The sequence below is a fragment of the Oryctolagus cuniculus genome, chromosome 9, assembly GCF_051225735.1.
Source record: "Oryctolagus cuniculus isolate XC-2025 breed Fujian yellow rabbit chromosome 9, ASM5122573v1, whole genome shotgun sequence".
Taxonomy (NCBI): domain Eukaryota; kingdom Metazoa; phylum Chordata; class Mammalia; order Lagomorpha; family Leporidae; genus Oryctolagus; species Oryctolagus cuniculus.
Genome location: NC_142875.1, coordinates 68,045,846 through 68,067,153, shown reverse-complemented (window position 1 = coordinate 68,067,153; position 21,308 = coordinate 68,045,846). Strand labels below are relative to the sequence as shown.

The window sequence follows — 21,308 nt, the reverse complement described above, 5'->3', positions numbered from 1 at the left end:
GCTCATGTCTGCGACAGCTCTGAGAAGCTGCCCCAGCAGACAGGAGTCTTTTCCCTGATGACCTGTCAGCCAGGTGGCCGGGACAATGCTGTCAGCATCCTGGACAGGACACACACCCTGCCGTGTGCACTCACGAAGAGGTGAAGGCACAAGTGGGAACCACGACCCTTACTGGCGCCCAATGCCAAGAAAGAGGCAAGTGAGAGGCCAAAGCAGCCTCACAAGGCTGTCCGGTGAAGAGGGGAGGGAAAGGGTGCTCCCCCAAGCAATACTCAGTCCTGGCAACACCCTGCTGAGGAACTGGGTCTCTGAATTCCAGGGGTCAAATGGAGCAGCCATGAAACCCCAGTGCTCCTCGGCTGTCGTCATACCCCACGCTGTCAGCGCACACTCCAGCGGTCTCACCAAGTTGGGGAAAGAGAAGGACTTCTATAGTTGGGTGAGGTAGGGGTGTGTCTTTATTAATTTGGCTGCTATAGCAAAAATACTATAGACTAGGTGGCTTCACTCACAAATATTTATTTCCTCACAGTTCTGGAGCTGGGAGCCCCAGATCAGAGCACCAGCATGGTCGGGTTTCTGGGGAGGGCTCTCTTCCCAGTTTACAGACAGCTGCCTTCTCGTCCTCCAGTAGCACACGAGAGACAGGGAAGAAGCACTCTCCTGTATCTTCCTGTGAGGACCCCGATTCCTTAAGACCTCTTTGCTCCCACTGGTCCTATTTCCTGATACCATCCAGGGAGATCAAGGTTTCAACCTGTGAGTGGGAATGGGGGTACAAGCATGCAGTCTGTAACAGGAAACCCCCGGGGCTGGAATCAGCACTGTGCAGGAAACAAGCTGACCATACAGAAGCCATTTACACTATCCCTTGTCACTCCAAGAAACGGCATCACAGGAACTAGGTTTTGAAGATAATTTCTGCTGGGACTGCCATTGTGGCATAGCAGGTGAAGCTGCTGCCTGCAACACCAGCATCCCATGTGGGTCCTGGTTCAAGTCCTGGCTGCTCCTCTTCCAATCCAGCCATCTTCCTCAGCTTTCCCAGTCTATAGTAGTGGGCTCAATCAGAAGTGGACCACCCAGGACTCAAACTGGCACCTCTATGGGATGCAGCACTGCAGGCAGAGGCTTTACCCACTATGCCACAGCGCCAGCCCCTACCAAGTCTTTTAACATCTCCTTGTATGGAATTAATGACATCCAAGATTGATAAAACATCTGTTTGCATAGATGATGACAAGTCCACCAGAGGCTAGATGTGTAATAAGACCACAGTGTGGTACAGCAGATTAAGTCGCTGCTTGCAATGCTGGCATCACATACTGGAGTGCTGGTTTGAGTCCTGGATGCTCCACTTTTGCTCCAACTCCCTGCTGATGGTCTGGGAAGGCAGCAGAAAATGGCCCAGTGGCTTGAGCATCTGCTGCCTACATGACCTGGATGGAGTTCCTGTTTCCTGCCTTCAGTCTGGACCAGCCCTGGCCATTGCAGCCATTTGGGAAGATTACTAGGGATGGAATATGCGCCTTTCTCTTTCTCTTTCCCTCTCGCTCTCTCTGGCAGGGCTTTAACTCACTGTACCACAGCACTCTCAACTTTCCAATAAATGAATCTTTAATAAAACCCAATAATAAAACACTGTGTTTTTAAGGATGAAGTTGATGTTTTTGGCTAAACAATATCCTGATAACTATAAAAACTGCTTTGCCAAGAAGTATGCAAATGTAAAGCTTACAGAAATCTTGAGAAACACAAAAATTATCTAACGTTTCTTTTCCAGTACGAACAAAGTGTTTCAAACTGTACACTTTAGTGAGAGCCACTTTTCAGGAGCAGTGTGAAGTCTCTCTATTTGAGGGACTTTGCTCATGGAATGAATCAAAGATTATTGATTGTTTATATCCAGACACAAATGGATAAAAATTTTGCATGAAATCCAATAATTGCCCTCAAAATCCATTAAATGTGCTTGTGTCACAGGAGTGTATGTCAGATGTTCCTTCAGCTGTCTTCTTAAAGGACTTGGGATGCCACTAGAGCCAGTACAGATTTGCAGCAGAGTAGGGTTGGATGTGAAAATATCAACTCATGCCACATGCAATTGTGACCACCTCAACTCTAAACTGAATAATTTTCAAAATATTTTTTCCTTTTAGGTTGTAGGCTATGTTGGTATCATTTTTTCATCCTCATAGAACAAAACTCCAAAGTAGAGCACTTCTAGATTCAGGAATGAGTTCCAGAAACAGGTAAAGGTTTTTTGGAATAATAACCTTCAAATCCAGTTAATAAATCCTTTTTCATAAAAGATTTCTTGACTGAGTTAGAGGCATGTGTAAATGGAAGACAAGTTATTTCTTAGCTGTCTTCATTAACGCTTAATGAATCTGATTGCTTCTTGGTCTTTTGGCTATGATCAAGTGCATTAACACTTACTGAATCTTACAACTTCTGTTCTACATATAACTGTATCAATCAACTTTAAAGTAGCAGAGCCTCCAAAAATTGTGTCTTAGATTCGCACAGGTTGATGATTGGTCCTAAGTAGATCAGCACTTATTAATGGCCTTCCATATCTTGATTCAAGGTACTGAGCATACTCATATTAAACTTCATAGGGAGTACATTATCACCACAGTTCAGATATGTTTTTAATTCTTTGTAACTTAGAATACAGTCCTCTGGCATGAACCTTGAGAATCATACAACAGTTGAGTTTCAGGTCATTTTAAAATAATCACATTGAGTAAATGCAATGAAGAATGGTGACTTAGGAATTTCCGGTTTATTATAAATTGAGCTTATAACAGTTGGCAAAAGAATTGCCATTATACCTTACACACAGGTATTGAAAGTTAAGGTGTTTTTATTGGATTTATATTATATCTATACCTGTTATTTTGTATGAAAGCTGTATTGAACCAGAAGAAAAATGCACATTTGTCATAGTATTTGGGGGAGATTTTAAAAAGAAATGGTTAAAGAAAAAAATGGTTATTTTCATGCTATAATTGATACCAGAAACTAATTCCAGAGAATAATCCCTGTGGATTCTTTCCTTTATTCCTCTATATGATACTCGAACAACTGTACCAATTAAATAGGCAGCACTCTACCCCTGATAATACACTTAGAGACACAAGGAGGAGACTTTAATAGAATGTTGGGTTTTTTTGTCTTTTTGTTTCTATGAGGAATTTCAAGGATGGGGTGGGCTTTGGCATAGCAGTTAAGATGCCACTTGGGACACCCGCATCCTATAAGAGCACCTGGATTCAAGTCCCAGCTCAGCTCAGCTCCTGATTCCAGCCTCCTGTCTGTGCACAGCCTGGAGGCAGCAGGTGATGGGTCCCTGCAACCCACATGGGAGACCAGATTTGAATTTCTGGCTCCCAGATTCAGCTTTCCCCAGCCATGTCTGTGTTGAGAAGTAGAGGCATGAACTAGCAGATGGGCAAACTCTTGTCTCTCTGACTTTAAATAAATGAAAAGTGATCGCTGTTAAATATAAGAGTGGGAATAAGAGAGGGAATATGTGCAATTTGGGACATGCTCAAGCTGACTTACCTCAAACGGTAGAGTTAGAAACATACCAGGGGATTCCAATTCAATCCCATCAAGGTGGCATGTACCAATGCCATCTCACTAGTCCCAGTGATCAATTTCTGTTCACAATTGATCATAATGATAGGACTAAGAACCAAAGGGATCACATAAACAGGAGTAGTGTCTGCAAATACTAGCTGATAGAATAAAAAAGGGAGAGAACGATCCAACATGGGAAGTGAGATACACAGCAGACCCATAGAAGGGCAGATGTCCTAAACAGCACTCTGGCCTCAGAATCAGCTCTTAAGGCATGCGGATCCGGCTGAAAAGCCCGTGAGAGTATTTCAGGGATGGAAAGCCAAGACACTCTGGCAAAAAAAAAAAAAACAAAAAAAACAAAACAAAACAAAAAAAAAAAACACCACACCTAAATGAAAGATCTCCACGAGTGAGATCCCAGTGGAAAGAACGGGTCATCAAAGAAGGAGGTACCTTTCTCTGAAGGGAGGAAAGAACTTCCCCTTTGACCATGGCCTTGTCTAAATATGATCAGAGTCGGTGAACTCAGGGGGCTTCCATAGCCTTGGCAGCTCATGACAAGAGCCTAGGGTGATTACTGATGTCATAAACAAGAGTGTCAATTTGTTAAGTCAACAACAGGAGTCACTGTGCACTTACTCCTCATGTAGGATCTCTGTCCTTAGTGTGCTGTACATTGAGAATTAATGCTATAACTAGTACTCAAACAGTATTTTTCACTTTATGTTTCTGTGTGGGAGCAAACTGTTGTAATCTTTACTTAATGTATGCTAAACTGATCTTCTGTATATAAAGAGAATCGAAAATGAATCTTGATGTGAATGGAATGGGAGAGGGAGTGGGAAAGGGGAGGGTTGCGGTTGGGAGGGACGTTATGGGGGGGAAGCCATTGTAATCCATATGCTGTACTTTGGAAATTTATATTCATTAAATAAAAGTTAATTTTTTTTTTTTTTAGGGCATGCTGTTGTGGTGCAGCACATTAAGCCACAACTTGAAGTGCCACCATCTCATATTGGAGTGCTGGTTCAAGTTCTTGTTGCACCTATCCAGCTTCCTACTAATGTGCCTGGGAAGGTAGCAGAAGATGTTTCAAGGATCTGGGGTCCTGTCACCCATGTTGTTAAACATATAAAACAAAAAAGTTATCTCTGCCATGTAGTAAAACATCCTTTTTTTAACACCATGTTTTTTTGTGAGTTTTTTGAAGATTAACATATACATATAAAAACCATGTAGAATTTAGTAAAACACAAATCAGCTTAATACATGTGAGTTATATAGAACTTTAAAAAAAAAACAGGAAAAAAAAGCTGAGATTACATATGTTGTTCTTTTTTCCAAAATGTGTTATGGATGTGATGTTTTCTTCCCATCTCTGGTTAAGGGTTGACATCTCTCATCTCCCCTCTTATAGGGACCTGTAGCAACAGACATCCTAAACCAAAATCAATCAAAAGAGCAAACAAGTACAACAGCAGAAGTAATTTCTTGATCACTTACCCGAGGGAGAAATCTCACTTTTACATCATCATATACAATTGGACAGTTGAGCAAATCAATAAAAACTCTGTCTCAATATCATGAAATATCTGTGATGAACACATAAAATTCAGAACTAAAAATCTAGCTGCTGATAAGATCTGTAAAACTGAAATTGATTTTCACTTATCCATCCTTTCTATATTTATTAAGTTCTCTTAGTCTCATAGCCCAATAACTATATGTGTTAATAAATATAAATGGGCCGGTGCCATGGCTCATTTGGTTAATCCTCCACCTGCAGCGCTGGCATCCCATATGGGCACCAGGTTCTAGTCCCGGGTGCTCCTCTTCCAGTCCAGCTCTCTGCTGTGGCCCAGGAAGGCAGTGGAGGATGGCCCATGTGTTTGGGCACCTGCACCCGCTTGGGAGGCCAGGAGGAAGCACCTGGCTCCTGGCTTCAGATTGGTGCAGCACTGGCCGTGGCGGCCATTGAGGGTGTGAACCAAAGGAAGGAAGACATTTCTCTCTGTCTCTCTCTCACTGTCTAACTCTGTCTGTCAAATAAAAAATATATATTAACTGTCTTTTCTGTAAAGTTGCAATTCTATAAATTTCTGTAACGTTTCAAAATTATAGTGGGACACTTTTGAAAAGCAACGTGTTAACACTCTGGCCTCAGAATCAGCCCTTAAGGCATTTGGCTCTGGCTAAAAAGCCCATGAGAGTATTTCAGCCATGGAAAGCCAAGACACTCTGGCAAAAAACAAACAAACAAACAAAAACAAAAACAAAAAAACACTAAATGAAAGATCTCTGTGAGTGAGATCCCAATGGAAAGAACGAGCAATCAAAAAAAAAAAAAGGTACCTTTCTCTGAAGGGAGGAGAGAACTTCCCCTTTGACCATGGCCTTGTCTAAATATGATCAGAGTCGGTGAACTCAAAAGGCCTCCATAGCCTTGGAAACTCATGACAAGAGCCTAGGGTGATTACTGATGCCATAAACAAGAGTGTCAATTTGTTAAGTCAACAACAGGAGTCACTGTGCACTTACTCCTCCCGTAGGATCTCTGTCCTTAATGTGTTGTACATTGTGAATTAATGCTATAACTAGTACTCAAACACTATTTTACACTTTGTGTTTCTATGTGGGTGCAAACTGTTGAAATCTTTACTTAATATATACTAAATTGATCTTCTGTATATGAAGATAATTGAAAATGAATCTTGATGTAAATGGAAGGGAAGAGGGAGCGGGAGAGGGGAGGGTTGCGGGTGGGAGGGAAGTTATGGGGGGGAAGCCATTGTAATCCATAAGCTGTACTTTGGAAATTTATATTCATTAAATAAAAGTTAAAAAAAAGATTTTTTTGTACTCACCTATGGAGTTAAGGAGGAATAATACTTTAGTATTTCAAATTTGAGTAAATATTCTTTAAATATTAAGTGATATAATATATGTTAGGGCTTCAAAATTTCTGCAAAAATGTGTATTGAGAGGGAGGGGAGGGAATGAGAAGAACTGAATATGTTCCTAAATCTGTATATATGAAATACATGAAACTTGTATAACTTAAATAAAAGTTTTTCAAAAATGCAAAAAAATTTTTATTTTTACATGTTTGAAAGACAGAGTGACAAAAAGAGAGAGACAGAGAGACAGATGCAGAGAGATCTTCTATCCACTGGTTCATTCCCCAAATGGCCATAACACACAGAGCTGCCCCTAGCTGAAGCCAAGAGCCAGGACCACATCTGAATCTCCCTGGTCTCCCCGGTGGATGGCAGAGATCTCAAGTACAGGAGCCACTATCTGCTGCATCCCAGGAGTATTACAGGAAGCTGGATTGGAGCAGAATAGTCAGGATGTAACAGGGCACCCCAATGAGATGCTCGTGTCACAAGCAATGACTTAATCTGCTATGCCAGAACTCCATACATACAAACAAATTTAACAGATAAAAACACAACATATTATCAAACTTTTGATGCAAGACCAAGGCATTGAATTCATGGACCTAGAGTTCTGAATATTCTTTCTTATGTGATCTCTGCCTCTTATTAAGAATTTTGTTTCCTTTCTTTAGCATAGAATAAGAATTTCTGAATAATCTGTGTTCACAATCCTCTTAGAACTTTTCTAACTTTTTAATTGTCTCATCCAATGTTTAGGTAAATGGCATTTTTTTCTTTAGTCAATTTTCCTGAGTCCTCCAAAACATTCAATGTAGTCTTCTATAGAAATAATCCTATATTTCTTTTTCTATTCCTACTACATCAGTCTATATAATAGTTACAATGACAAACATTAAGTGGCATAAGAAGATTTTGGGAAAACACAAGGGTCTCAGTAAGCATCAGTGTAATTGGTGGGAGCAGAAGTGTGTAGAAAAACAGAGAGCCCAGAAGCCACTAGTGATGACCTTGAGTGGGCAACACTACAGGAGAGCATCCTACTGAGTAGGTTAAGAGAAGTCCACCAGAAAGAGCAGTTGCTATTGTACTCAACAACATGTTTGAATAAATGCACATTTAGGCCGGCACCGCAGCTCACTAGGCTAATCCTCCGCCTAGCGGCTCCAGCACACCAGGTTCTAGTCCCGGTCGGGGCGCCGGATTCTGTCCTGGTTGCCCCTCTTCCAGGCCAGCTCTCTGCTGTGGCCAGGGAGTGCAGTGGAGGATGGCCCAGGTGCTTGGGCCCTGCACCCCATGGGAGACCAGGAAAAGCACCTGGCTCCTGGCTCCTGCCATCGGATCAGCGCGGTGCGCTGGCCGCAGCACGCCGGCCGCGGCGGCCATTGGAGGGTGAACCAACGGCAAAGGAAGACCTTTCTCTCTGTCTCTCTCTCTCACTGTCCACTCTGCCTGTCAAAAAATAAATAAATAAATAAAAATAAATGCACATTTATACCCCAACATAAGAAGGAGCTTTAAATTCTTGGGGTACTAGGAGAGATTCACAGCTGCTACTTTTCCAGCAGATTTCTAATCCTTATAGTAATGTATTAATCATAATAGCTCTCACTACACTCTCATATATAGATGTTATTCTATGCATCTGACATGGATGAACTCATTTGATCTTTCCAGCCATCCTAGTAGGATGTTTCTGAATTATTTGCATTTCACAGATGAGGTACTGAGACACAAAGAAAGTGACTTGCCCAGAGTTACAGAGCTAAGAAATGTTCAGTGGTCAAGTGGACGTAGAATGCAGTCCATCTTGACTCCACAGCCAGAGTTGTGAACTATTTTATATGGTGTTTTTTCTGTTATATCCTCCACCTTCTGGAACTTAGCAAGCAAATGACTGATAAATATCTGAACCCCTCCAGCACCAAATGACGCCTTTTCTTACAGAAAAAGATCGGCTGTTTATTGTCATGGAATATTGTGATGGAGGGGATCTCATGAGAAGGATCAGCAGACAGCGGGGAGTGTTACTTAGTGAAGATCAGGTAAAATCGTTTCTAATTTGCTGTTTAATCTATATGTGGTGAGGAAGGATTACATTTATAATGTCATAAATTTGAAATATGAAACAGTGGATCAATATTCTTGGAAAATTCAGACCAAAACATGTTTGCAATTGAACTTGAACTCTGCCTTTTCTGAGCAATGAGATCTTCTTGAGAAAAGATAGTCTCTTTGGACAGTCTCACTTAGGATGCCTCTGAGATAAATCTTCCTGGCTTAAAAAGCATCTGACTGTGGATGCTCCTTAGCTATTTGAAATGTGACATATTTATAGTTTCACTCTTTCCTTTTATCATTTGGCATTCTGTTTTAAAATAGCTATCCTACTCTGTTAGGGAAGATGGAAGATCTTAACAATGTCTACTTAATTTTAGTGGCTGTTAAGAGAAGAGAAATGGTGAAGACAAATGGCTTTAGTATCCATTTGCTCTTTGCACAAACATATTTTTCTTCTGTACTTCAAGCCTCCTTTGGGACCTGCTTGGGTGTTGTACTCATGAAGGAGATGTGTGTACTATGTATGTGTGTGTGTGTGTGTGTGTGGTGAGGAATCTGAATTAAGGCCCATGCCATTGATAGGTGAGGCCATTGCATAGGTGAGGTGAATAGTCACCATCTTTCTCTTGGCCATTTGTGTCTTTGTTCTACTTTACCATCTAAGAGCTTCAGGCCCATATAATTCCTTCATAGAGTTTAAACTGAGTAATTCAGATGTATGAATGATTATAAAGTCAATATCTCTAATCTCCACAAATTTAATTACTATCCTTATGTTCATATACATTATATATTAAATTGTTTATCTGTAGAAACCTTCCTTTTTTCTTTCTAGGTATTCTTTTGCTACATTTTGTAAAAATGCTTTTTAAAATTTATTTACTTTTTAAAACTTTTAAAAAAATATTTATTTATTTGAAAGACAGAGTTATAAGGGGAGGTAGAATGAGAGAGGGAGAAAGGTCTTCCATATGCTAGTTCACTCCCCAAATGACAGCAACAGCCAGAGCTGGGCCGATCTGAAGCCAGGAGCCAGGGGCTTCTTCCAGGTCTCCCATGCAGGTGCAGGGGTGCAGGGACTTGGGCCATCTTTTACTGCTTTCCCAGGCCATAGCAGACAGCTGGATTGGAAGTGGAGCAGCTGGGACTTGAACTGGCACCCATATGAGATACTGGGCACTGCAGGCAGGGGTTTTAACCCACTGCACCACAGCTCTGGCCCCTAAAAATGCTTTTTTGGGGGGGGTCCAAGATGGTAGAATAGGGAGGGAGTTCACTGATAGTCCAAGAAAAGATAGTTTAATAAAAGTGGAGATAGTGAAGTCTCAGGGAAGAGTTAGAGAAAAAACTGCAGAGGGAACTCTTCTGGAATTAGAGGGACACAGTAGATCTATGTGGAGGACACAGGCGCCCACAGCTCAGGAGCCCATCTGCTGAGAATCTTCTCCTCTGCACCAGCGCTGAAAAGAGAGGTGAGGTGAAACCACAGTGGCCCGAGACACTGGCAGAAGTGGCAGGAAGAGCCTAGAGGGAACGAGGCTTGAAACCCCATGGAGGAAAGTACACCAGCCTAACTAAAGGAGAGAAAAAAAAAAGAATGGTACAGACACGATTCTCTCTCTCCACACACCTTACAAAGGCGTGTGAGACAATAGAGCAGGCACCATTTTGGAGATACATAACATCTGTGCGAGCTCGGGGCTGTGCCCGAGCTCAACCAAGCAGAAGAACCTGACTCTGGTTGGGAGTAATAATAGGAGACTAAGACCTAGTGAATGTGTGGAGCTTGTGAACTGGGACTGTGAAAAAGAAAATTGAGGGTGTGTGCTAGAACTCATGGTATGGCAGAGATGTGAGTAGTCTTGGTGTGATATGTCACAAACTCGGTAGCCTTGGCCACCCAGCTAGAGAAAGATCCTTTGTGTGGTCCTTGGGACAAAGCACAAGAATATTATAACCACTGGGGCTAGTGCTCAGGCACTGATTGCCATCAAGGAGAAGAGCTCAGCTGAGTGGAATTACTTCCCTTCTGAATAATAAAAGAAAAGTGGGAGAGAAGATTTACAATGCCAAACCTGGGTGTGTCACTTTTGGCACACCCTTCATCCTGAAGAACTGAACAGAGCTCTCTGGCCACACCCACCACAAGCCTCTAGAGATTCACCAAAAGTAGACAGTCCACTTAATCTAGAGTCATGGTATAATGAGAAAAGCCACCACAGAAAAAAAAAAAAAGAAGACACCAAAGAATATCTCCATAATGCCAAACAACAAATGCAAAAACTGAAGAAACAAGAACAAGGAAGACATCAAGATGCTCCCAAATGAACATGACACTCCAATACAAGATTATGAAGCTGATGAGATAGAAGAAATGCAAGATACAGAATTCAAAAAATTTATGATGAGAACATTCAGAAGTTCTCAAAAAAATGCATGAACTACAGAAATCCTTACTGGACAGGACAGAAAATCTCTCATGTGAAAATGAAATCTTAAGGAGGAATAAAAATGAAATGAGGAATTTAGTAGAATATGAAATTGAGATATTGAAGAGAAATCAAAATGAAATGAAGAATGCAATAGAACAAATGAAAAACACATTTGAGAGCCTTAAAAACAGAATCAGTGAGGTAGAAGAGAGAATATCAGAGTTAGAAGACTGAGCACAGGAAGTAGACAGTCAAACCAAAGAAAAGAAGAAGAAATTATAAATCTAAAAAATATTGTTGGGAGTCTACAGCATACTACTAAGAAACCCAACATTCGGGTTCTAGGAGTTCCTGAAGGCATGGAGAGAGAAAAAGGATTAGAAGGCCTTTTTAGTGAGATACTAGCAGAAAACTTCCCGGGTTTGGAGAAGGACAGACATCTAAGTACAGGAAGCACATAGAACCCCCAATAAACATGACCAAGAGAGCTCCTCACCATGACACATTACAATCAAACTCACCACAGTGAAACATAAAGAAAAGATTCTAAAAATGTGCAAGTGAGAAACGTCAGATTACTCTCAGAGGATCTTCAATTAGACTCACAGAGGACCTCTCATCAGAAACCCTACAGGCTAGTAGGGAATGCCGAGATATAGCCCAGGTACTAAGAGGAAAAAACTTCCAGCCCAGAATATTATATCCTGCAGAGCTCTCATTTGTGAATGAAGGTGAAATAAGGACCTTTATTAGCAAACAGAAATTGAAAGAATTTGTCACCACTTGTCCAGCCCTGCAAAAGATGCTTAAAGAGTGTTACACACAGAAACACAGCCATCAATACAAAAGAAGGTAAAGGAAAAAAACCTCCTAGTAAAAGATCACAGGAAATTCAAAGCATATATTAGAAATATCTTTAGAAAAATGGCAGGGAAAAGTCACTACTTATCAATAGTCACATTGAATGTAAATGGCCTCAACTCTCCAGTTAAAAGACACAGACTGGCTGAATGGATTAAAAAACAAAACCCATCTGTTTGCTGCTTAGAAGAAACACATCTTTCCAACAAAGATGGCTGCAGACTGAAAGTGAAGGGTTGGAAAAAGGTATTCCATGCCAAAGAAACCAAAAAAGAGCTGGTGTAGCCATCTTAATATCAGACAAAATAAACTTTAACACAAAAACTGTTAAGAGAGACAATGAGGGGTACTATATAATGATTAAGGGATCAATTCAACAGGAAGATGTAACTATTTTAAATGTATATACACCTAATTACAGGGCACTGGTTTATTTAAAAGATATGTTAAGGAACTTAAAGGGAGACTTAGACTACAATACAATAGTATTGGGGGACTTCAATACTCCATTTTCATCAATAGACAGATCAATAGGATAGAAGATCAACAAGGAAACAGCAGATTTAATGGCCACTATAGACCAAATGGATCTAACAAATATCTAAGGAACTTTTCATCCTACACTTAAAGAATACACATTCTTCTCAGCAGTACATGGAACCTACTCTAGGATTGACCACATACTAGGCCATAAAGCAAGTCTCAGCAAATTCAAAATAATCAAAATCATATCACGCATCTTCTCAGACCACCATGGAATGAAGCTGGAAATAAGCAACTCAGGAATCCATAGGGCATATGCAAACACATGGAGACTGAACAACATGCTGCTGAATGAACAGTGGGTCATAGGAGAAATCAAAAACTTTCTGGAAGTAAATGAAGATAACAACACAAAATATCAAAACTTATGGGATACAGCAAAAGCAGTGTTAAGAGGAAAGTTTATAGCAATAGGTGCCTATATCAAGAAATTGGAAAGGCACCAAATAAATGAGCTATAAATGCCTCTCAAGAATCTAGAATAACTGCAGCAAACCGGACCCAAAACTAGTAGGAGAAGAGAAATAATTAAAATTAGAGAAAAAAATAAACAGAATTGAATTAAAAAAATACAAAATGAAGAGCTGGTTTTTTGAAAAAATGAAGAAAATTGATACACCGTTGGCCCAACTAACAGGGGGTGGGGGGCACCTGGCTCCTGATTTCGGATTGGCATAGCTCCGGCTGTAGTGGCCATTTGGGGGGTGAACCAATGGAAGGAAGACCTTTCTCTCTATCTCTCTCCATCACTAACTCTATCTGTCAAATAAAAAAAAAAAACAGGAAGTTGCTTTTTATTTTATTAGTTGCTCAAATTATCCTTCTGAGAACTTATTTTACTCCACTAAAGTGAGTTCAGACTAGATTTAACACTCCAGAAGTTGTTTATTATTTTTATAAAATTGCCATTGCTTCTAATTTAGATTAGAATAAAATTCTAAGAATTTGCTTTCACTAATGCCATTACTGCATCTTAAGAAAAGTCAGTAAGTAGACACCTTCATAAATAGATCACTGAGGCAGTGTTCAAGAAACATCCTTCAGTCAGTGAATGCAAGGAGGTCTACAGTGTGACAGTGCTATGGATGATTATCAGAGCAGTACATAGCCTGAGTTCATTCAGAGTGGCTGTAATCAATTTTGACATGATGTTGTGGACAAATACACAATACAGAAAATAAAAATCAAAGAATCGCAGCATATATTATCCTTCAATTTTATAACCTGTGTTTTATGGGTAACTTTAGTTTTCCCAAAAGACTAGCAGTATTTCAGTTATTTTGATACATTAGTGTGAACTTTGAGTTGGCAGAGGTAACCTAACTAAATACCATTATCTTTGGTACTAAGTGATATACCTTTCAAAAAAGTTATTGAAATACAAAAAAAAAAAAAATACAAGTATATGAGAACTCAAACAACTCAAGAGTAAAATGCCTAGCATTTAAGCCACTGGTTAGGATACTGTCTTGCCATATCACCGTGCCTGGTGTCAAGTCACAGCCCTGTTCCTAAATCCAGCTTCTTGCTGATGCGTACCCTGGGAGGCAGCAGGTGATAGTTTAAGTAATTGAGTCCCTGCTGCTGATGTGGGAAGTCCGAATGGAGTTCCTGGCTCAGCCTGGCTCAGCCATGGTCATTGTAAGGCATTTGGGGAGTTGGTCAGCAGATGGAGGTTTTCTCTGATTCTGTGTCACCTACTGATTTCCCAATTAAAAAAAAAAATAAAGCAAATAATCTAATTTAAAAATAGACAAAAAACCTGAATACACATTTCTTGAAAGAAGACATGAATGACCAACCAGTATATTGAAAAAATTCAGCTTAACTACTAATAATTGAGAAATTCAAATCAAGAAAACAGTGAGTTTTCATTACCCTAGCTGAAATGGTTCTTATTAAAAAGGCAAAAGGTAACAAGTGATGGCAAGGATGTGGAAAAAAGGCATCCATAAACACTATTTGCGGGAATGTAAATTAATATAGCCATTTGGAAATCAGTTTTTAGGTTCCTGAAAACATCAAGAATGGAACTACAATAGGGGTTTCGTTTCCCGCCGGCGTTTCCACCTCGCGGGAGCAGCCCGAGCCGCTGGCGGCGCTTCAGCACGCGTGGTTCGACGGCTCGGGGCCCAGCAGCCCGACGCCCTCGACGCCCTCACGGCGGCGGCCATTGCGCAGCCCGCCGCGGTCGCCGAGGTGACCCAGGTGCTGTGCGCTGCTGGGGTTCCTTGGAGCTGACGGAACTGCGGCGCCGCTTGCGGTGGGGCCCGGACGTCAACGCCCTGGAGCGGCTGCTGCGGGTGCCCGGGCGCTTCATGGTGGTGTTGCGGCCCGGTGCAGACGGGGGCGGTGGCCCCTGAGCCAGTGGCGCTGGCGGTGTCCCTGCTGCACCTGTGCCGCGAACCAGGCCCCCGCCTTGGGCTGCGTGGGGCTCTAAAAACAAAACAAAGCAAACAACAAACAAAAAAACTGCCAGCGCTTCGGCTCGATAGGCTAACCCTCCATCTGTGGCACCTGCACCCCGGGTTCTAGTCCCGGTCAGGCGCCGGATTCTGTCCCGGTCGCTCCTCTTCATGTCCAGCTCTCTGCTGTGGTCTGGGAGTGCAGTGGAGGATGGCCCAAGTCCTTGGGCCCTGCACCCGCATGGGAGACCAGGAGAAGCACCTGCCTCCTGGCTTCAGATCAGTGTGGTGCACCGGCTTCAGCGGCCATTGGAGGGTGAACCAACTGAAAAGGTAGACCTTTTTTTCTCTCTCTCTCACTGTCTACCCTGCCTGCCAATAATAATAATAATAATAATAATACACCATATATTTCAAACTAGCTAGAAGAGAGGACTGTTTCACCGCAAAGAAATAATGCTTGTGTCAATGAATGTTTCTTTTTAAAGATTTATTTATTTATTTGAAAGTCAAAGTTACACAGAGGAGAGGCAGAAAGAGATAGAGAGGTCTTCCATCCAATGGTTCACAGCGCTAGCCCCAGAGAATGTTATTTACCGTGATGTGATCATTATGTGATATATACATGTATTGAAACATCACATTGTACTCCATGAATCTGTACAACTTTAAAAATATTTCTAGAAGGGCTGGCACTATGGCATAGCAGGTAAATCTGCCACCTGTCATGCCAGCATTCCATATGAGTGCTGGTTCAAATCCTTGCTGCTCTGCTTCCAATCTGGCTCTCTAGTATGGTCTGGGAAAGCGAAAGATGGCCCAAATCCTTGGGGCTCAACAATCCACTTGGGAGTCCTAGAATAAGCTCCTAGGTTTGGATCAGCTCAGCTCCTGTCATTGAGACCATCTGGGCAGTGAACCAGCATAGGGAAGACCTCTCTCTCTCTCTCTCTCTCTCTCTCTCTGCCTCTCCATAACTCTACCTTTCAAATAAAAAATAAATATGTCAAAAGAAATATTTTAGGGGCCAGCATGTGAGACTTGTTACTCCCTCTCTCCTTGGAACTCTTCCTTTCAAATAAATATTTTTATATAATTTGAAAAAACAAAAATATTGAGGCCAGCGCCGTGGCTCACTCTGTTGATCCTCTGCCTGTGGCACCGGCATCCCATATGGGCGCAAGGTTCTAATCCTGGTTGCTCCTCTTCCAGTTCAGCTCTCTGCTGTGGCCCAGGAGGGCATTGGAGGATGGCCCAAGTGCTTGGGCTCCTGCACCTGCATGGGAGACCAGGAAGAAGCGCCTGGCTCCTGGCTTCGAATCAGCACAGCACCGGCTGTGGTGGCCATTTGGGGAGTGAACCATCAGAGGGAAGACCTTTCTCTCTGTTTCTCTCTCTCACTGTCTATGACTCTACCTGTCAAAATAAAAAAAAAAATTAAAAAAAGAAAAAAAAACATTTAAAAATATATTTGTACTTATTTGAGAGAGAGGGAGAGGGAGGTCTCCCATTTGCTGGCTTAATCCTCGAAGTTTGCAACAGCCTACGCTGGGACAGGTAAACTCAGAAGCTCACAACTCATTCTAGGTCTCCCACATGGGTAGCAGAGAACTCAATACTTGAGCCATCATCTGCTGCCACCATACTGAGGCTGTGCATTAGCAGAAAGCTAGAATTGAGAGCAGAGCAAGGGCTGAAACCCAAGCACCCTGATATGGGAAGTAAACATCTCAATCAGCATAACTGTTCCACCAAATGTCAGCCTCTGCAGCCTCTGTACATTTTTTAAAAGACACTGATTACCATAGATGCTCCAGAAAGAAAATCTCAGAAATCTCAATCTCTCTCTGTCATTGTCTTAGAGTTTTCTTGTGTGAGTATGTGTACCTGTGTCTTTGTGTATGTGGACAAAAACATGTACTCACATTTTATTGGTTACTCTGCCATGGGTTACTTTTGTTGGGTCATTCATATTTGAGATAACGGGTTAAAATGGTACATGTTCAATATGCTATGTAATTTTAAGCTTACACTTTGTGTCTTTGAGTTTTGACTTAGTTTATCTTCACATATTCATGTGCATATCACCAATTTGGATTGGCATGTCCTTTTTAAAATTAGAAATGAGGTTTATACATCAATGCTGAATATCCCAGACTCATAAAATACTAATACAGCAAGATTAAATAACTAGAATTTTTAAATTTTTATTTATTTAATTTTATTTGAAAGGCAGAGAGAGAAAGTGACCTCCATCCAGTGGTTCACTTTCCAAATGTCCACAAGAGCCAGAGGTAGGCCAGGCTGAAGCCAGGACGTTGAGACTCCATCTGGGTTTCTTATGTTGGTTGCAGGTACTCAAGTACTTGAGCCATTATTGACTGCCTTCCAGGATGTGCATTAGTAGGAAGCAGGGTTGGAAGCAGAGGAGCCAACTCTAACCAGGCACTCCAATATGTGATGTGAGCTCTCCACTATGAGATGAGAGTGTCCCAATTGATCTCTTAGCTTTTGTGCAAAATGCTCACCCCATGTAAGTAGATCTTAATGCCAAAGCATAACACCGTTTTCCTATGAAATCCATTTCAAGTTCACTTTCAATTTTTATTCCTTATATTTTTGTTCTCTCAAAATTCCTGATTCCCAATTCCCTCCATCACATCTTTAATTTCACCCATTGTGGTTGTATTTCTTGCCCAAAGGATAGGTTTGAGAAGCTGAAGCCTTGAGACAGGGACACTATCCAATGTGATGATGCATGTGCGTTTGGAGAATCAGGTTTGTATGGTGGCCAAGTTGTAGAGGATAATGGATAGACAAGAGTCTAATTAGATGAGGTCTCTTCTGCCTTCTGTCATTGCTACTTCCATGTTGCTTCAAACAGGATTCTCTCCTTCCTTTCACACTAGTATAGTCTCTGCACAGTAACGAGGAGTAATAAACAGTAGAAATAATGAGTTCCCCTCAATAAGTTTTTCTTCCTTTTTCTACCTTAACCCCCCCCCCCAAAAAAAAAAAACAAAAAATATTCCATACTGAAGATTACCATGAGAGGAGGGTAAAAGCTACATTAAGGAAACACTATTATATGGATGCTCTTGACAGTGAATAAGCAAAATCCTAGTCTTTCTGTATGCTGTTTGTGTGCATGCTTATATTTCATGAACACATGTATGTCTATAGAGAGAAACAGATAGAAATGTGTATTTATTCATTTATATCATATTGGTTTGTCTACCTGACTGTTTCAATTCATATAGGACCGTGCTAAAGGATTAAAAAGGTACACAGTAAGAAAGTCAGAGTTACACACAGAAGGAAAAGGAGAGGGAGAGAGAGAGGGAGAGAGGGAGAGAGGGAGAGAGGGAGAGAGGTGGAGAGGGAGAGAGAGAGAGAGAGAGGTCTTCCATCCGCTGGTTCACTCACCAATTGGCTGCAACAGCTGGAGCTGCACAGGTCTGGCTGGAGCTTCACAGATCCGAACCCAGGACCCAGGAGCTTTTTCTGAGTCTCTCATGTTGGTGGAGGGGCCCAAGGACTTAGGCCATCTTCTACTGCTTTCCCAGGCCACAGCAGAGAGCTGGATCAGAAGAGGAGCAGCCGGGACTTGAACTGGCGCCCTATCATATGGGATGCCGGCACTGGAGGTGGCGGCTTAGCCCGCTACACCACAATGTTGGTCCCCTTGACTTAGTTTTTAAGCTTAGAACATTTATAGTTACTTTTCAATTTATAAACTAGATGTCCTCCAAACAATTCACCTGTAAATCAATTATTAGCTATTTGGAATCTGATGTGTCACAATAATGGCTCAAGTACTAGAAATGACACTTTCTGTGATCAAAATGTATATTTATGTCTAAAAAGCAATTCATGATTTAAGTACAGCTCCTTATTACTGAAACTGATAAAACACATAACAGCCTTTTTGGTTTATATTATTTCAAATACCAGTGGGGTTTGTAGATGCTCAACTCTAATTGCATCTAATATCCTGCCCCCTATTCCCTCTATCACCTCTCCTCACATTCCTCCATCAACAGTTGTTTTTCTTGCCTATGAGGTATAATCAAGTATCTGCACGCCTGGGACTGGGGTTCCATCCAGTGTAATGGTGAGTTTGGATTTTGGCACCAGCCTCACATGGTCACAGAGATTCACAGGGTGAGGAACTCCCACATGTCTCTTCCTTTATGCTGGGGTCTCTGCTGCCTATCCACTGCTACCTCCTCCTTACTTCAAAAAGTAACCTCTCCTCTCTTGACTCACTCCAATAGAGTCTCATCACAAGAAATCTGACAGTTTCCCAAGAGGTGGGCTGCAACTAAGAATGACAAATATACCAACAGGAAGAAGCATCCCTCTTATAATACACTCCTCTATAACCAACTCTTTCTAAAAGAACTGGAAAGATACCGACAGATGTTACCGTGAAAAGATTTCGAAAGTATCAGAAGATATGCTGTATTGCCATGGAGGCACCTAAGAGTAATTTCACAATTGTTTCTCTCTTTCTTGTTCACCTTTTCTGTAGTGTATGTTTGTAAATGTGTGTTTCCAGAAGGATATATGGATATATATTAATTTGTGTGTGTGTGCGTGTGTTTGAAGTAAGGGATTTTAGGAGTATATATTTGAGAAGCCAGCGCTGTGGCATAGTGGGTAAAGCTGCCACTTAAAATGCTGGCATCCCATATGGACACTGGTTCCAGTCCCAGCTACTCCACTTCCAATCCAGCTCTCTGCTATGGCCTGGGAAAGCAGTAGAAGATAGCTCAAGTCCTTGGGCCCCTGCACCCACATAGGAGACCCAAAGGAGGCTCCCGGCTTCAGATCAGTGTAGCTCTGGCCATTGTAGCCAATTGGGGAGTGAACCAGAGGATGGAAGACCTCTCTCTCTCTCTCTCTCTCTCTCTCTCTCTCTCGCCTCTCTTTTTCTCTATTTCTTTCTGTCTCTGTCTTTCCTTCTCTCTGGGTGTAACTATGACTTTCAAATACATAAACCTTTTTTTTTTTTTTAAAAAAGAGTGTATATAGTTGAACTTGAGGTGTAATTCTGAACTTAATTTTCTTGGGTAAAAAACCTAAAAGTACTCCAGACATAACTGAGTGATCTTTAAATATTCATGTATATATCACTGTTTGAATTCATTGTGCCATTTTTGTTAGAAATGAGGTTTTCTATGTTAGTAATCAATATTTTAGTTTTGAGAGAATTTTTTTCAATCTTATATTTTTCTTGGGTCAAAAGCCTATAGACATAAACTGAATGATCTTTAAATTCCATGTATGTATCACTGTTTGAACTCAATGTTTCATTGTAATTAGAATGAGACTTTTGGGTCAGTGCCATGGTTCACTTGGTTAATTCCCCACCTGTGGTGCCGGCATCTCATATGGGTGCTGGGTTCTAGTCCTGGTTGCTTCTCTTGAAGTCCAGCTCTCTGCTGTGGCCTGGGATGGCAGTGGAAGATGGTCCAAGTGCTTGGGACCCTGCACCCACATGGGAGACCAGGAAAAAGCCCCTGGCTCCTGGCTTCGGATCGGCACAGCACTGGCCATAGCAGCCATTTGGGGGGTGAACCAATGGAAGGAAGACCTTTCTTTTTGTCTCTCTCTCTTTCACTGTCTATAGCTCTGTCAAATAAATTTTAAAAAATGAGGCTTTCTACACCAGTAGTCAATATCTTAATCCTGAGAAAATGTGCCTCAAGATTTATGTAAAACTCTTCATTATTACTCTAGTTTCTGAATGATATGTCAATGCACTTGTGTAAATCACTTATTTGAACTTGGAAGGTCTTTTTAAAAATTAATAGTAAGGCTTTATATACCAGTTGTAAACATTTCAGGTCTATGAAAATGGAAGTTTATCCAGAGTGAAGTAAGCTATATTTAATCCCAAGATGTAAAAGTATTTTAGGGTTACATTTATGTCAAATTTAACTATAAGTTATAGGAAACATCCCTTTTATCCTAACTATATTTCATATTCTGAAGTCCCTCCACCACGTCCTTATTTCCATGCATCATTGTCTTTTTTTGCCCATGAAATATGGTCAAGTAGCTACAGGCCTGAGTCAGAGACTCTCTCCTAAATGATGCTGAGAGGGGGTCCCCAGCCTTATATGTTGGCAGAGAACTGGATGGTGAGGCACAAATCCAGGTTCCATTAGCCCTGATCACTTCTGCTGAGGGCATAGTGGTTCCCTGACTACTTCCTCCTCCTCTTTGCTCCAAATAGAAATCTCTCCTTTTTCAGCCCACTTTAGCAGAGACCCACAAATGAGAAACCTGAGTTTCCTGAGGGATTGGTGGCTATCACCTATAAGTGACAAAGATACTGACTGGAAAGAGGCATGCCTTTCATGACTTTTGCTCCACTTCCAATCCAGCTCTCTGATAATACATCTGGGAAAGCAGCAGAAGATGGCTCAAGTGCTTGGGTCCCTGTACCCACATGGAAGACCTGGAAGAAGTCCTGGTTTACTGGGTCAGCCCAGCACCATCCCAGTTGT

The 21,308-nt window shown here is 41.5% G+C and overlaps 1 protein-coding gene across 1 annotated transcript in view; it reads left to right on the top strand.

Moving 5' to 3' along the window:
• Window positions 1–337: 337 nt before the first annotated feature.
• LOC108175444 (phosphatidylinositol 3,4,5-trisphosphate 3-phosphatase TPTE2) overlaps window positions 338–21,308 on the top strand; it is a 113,308-nt gene continuing 92,337 nt past the window's right edge. Inside the window, exons 1-3 of the mRNA XM_089303303.1 lie at window positions 338–444; window positions 1,655–1,727; window positions 14,394–14,584. Coding sequence (XP_089159429.1) covers window positions 338–444; window positions 1,655–1,727; window positions 14,394–14,584 — 371 coding nt within the window. The remainder of the gene's footprint in view (window positions 445–1,654; window positions 1,728–14,393; window positions 14,585–21,308) is intronic.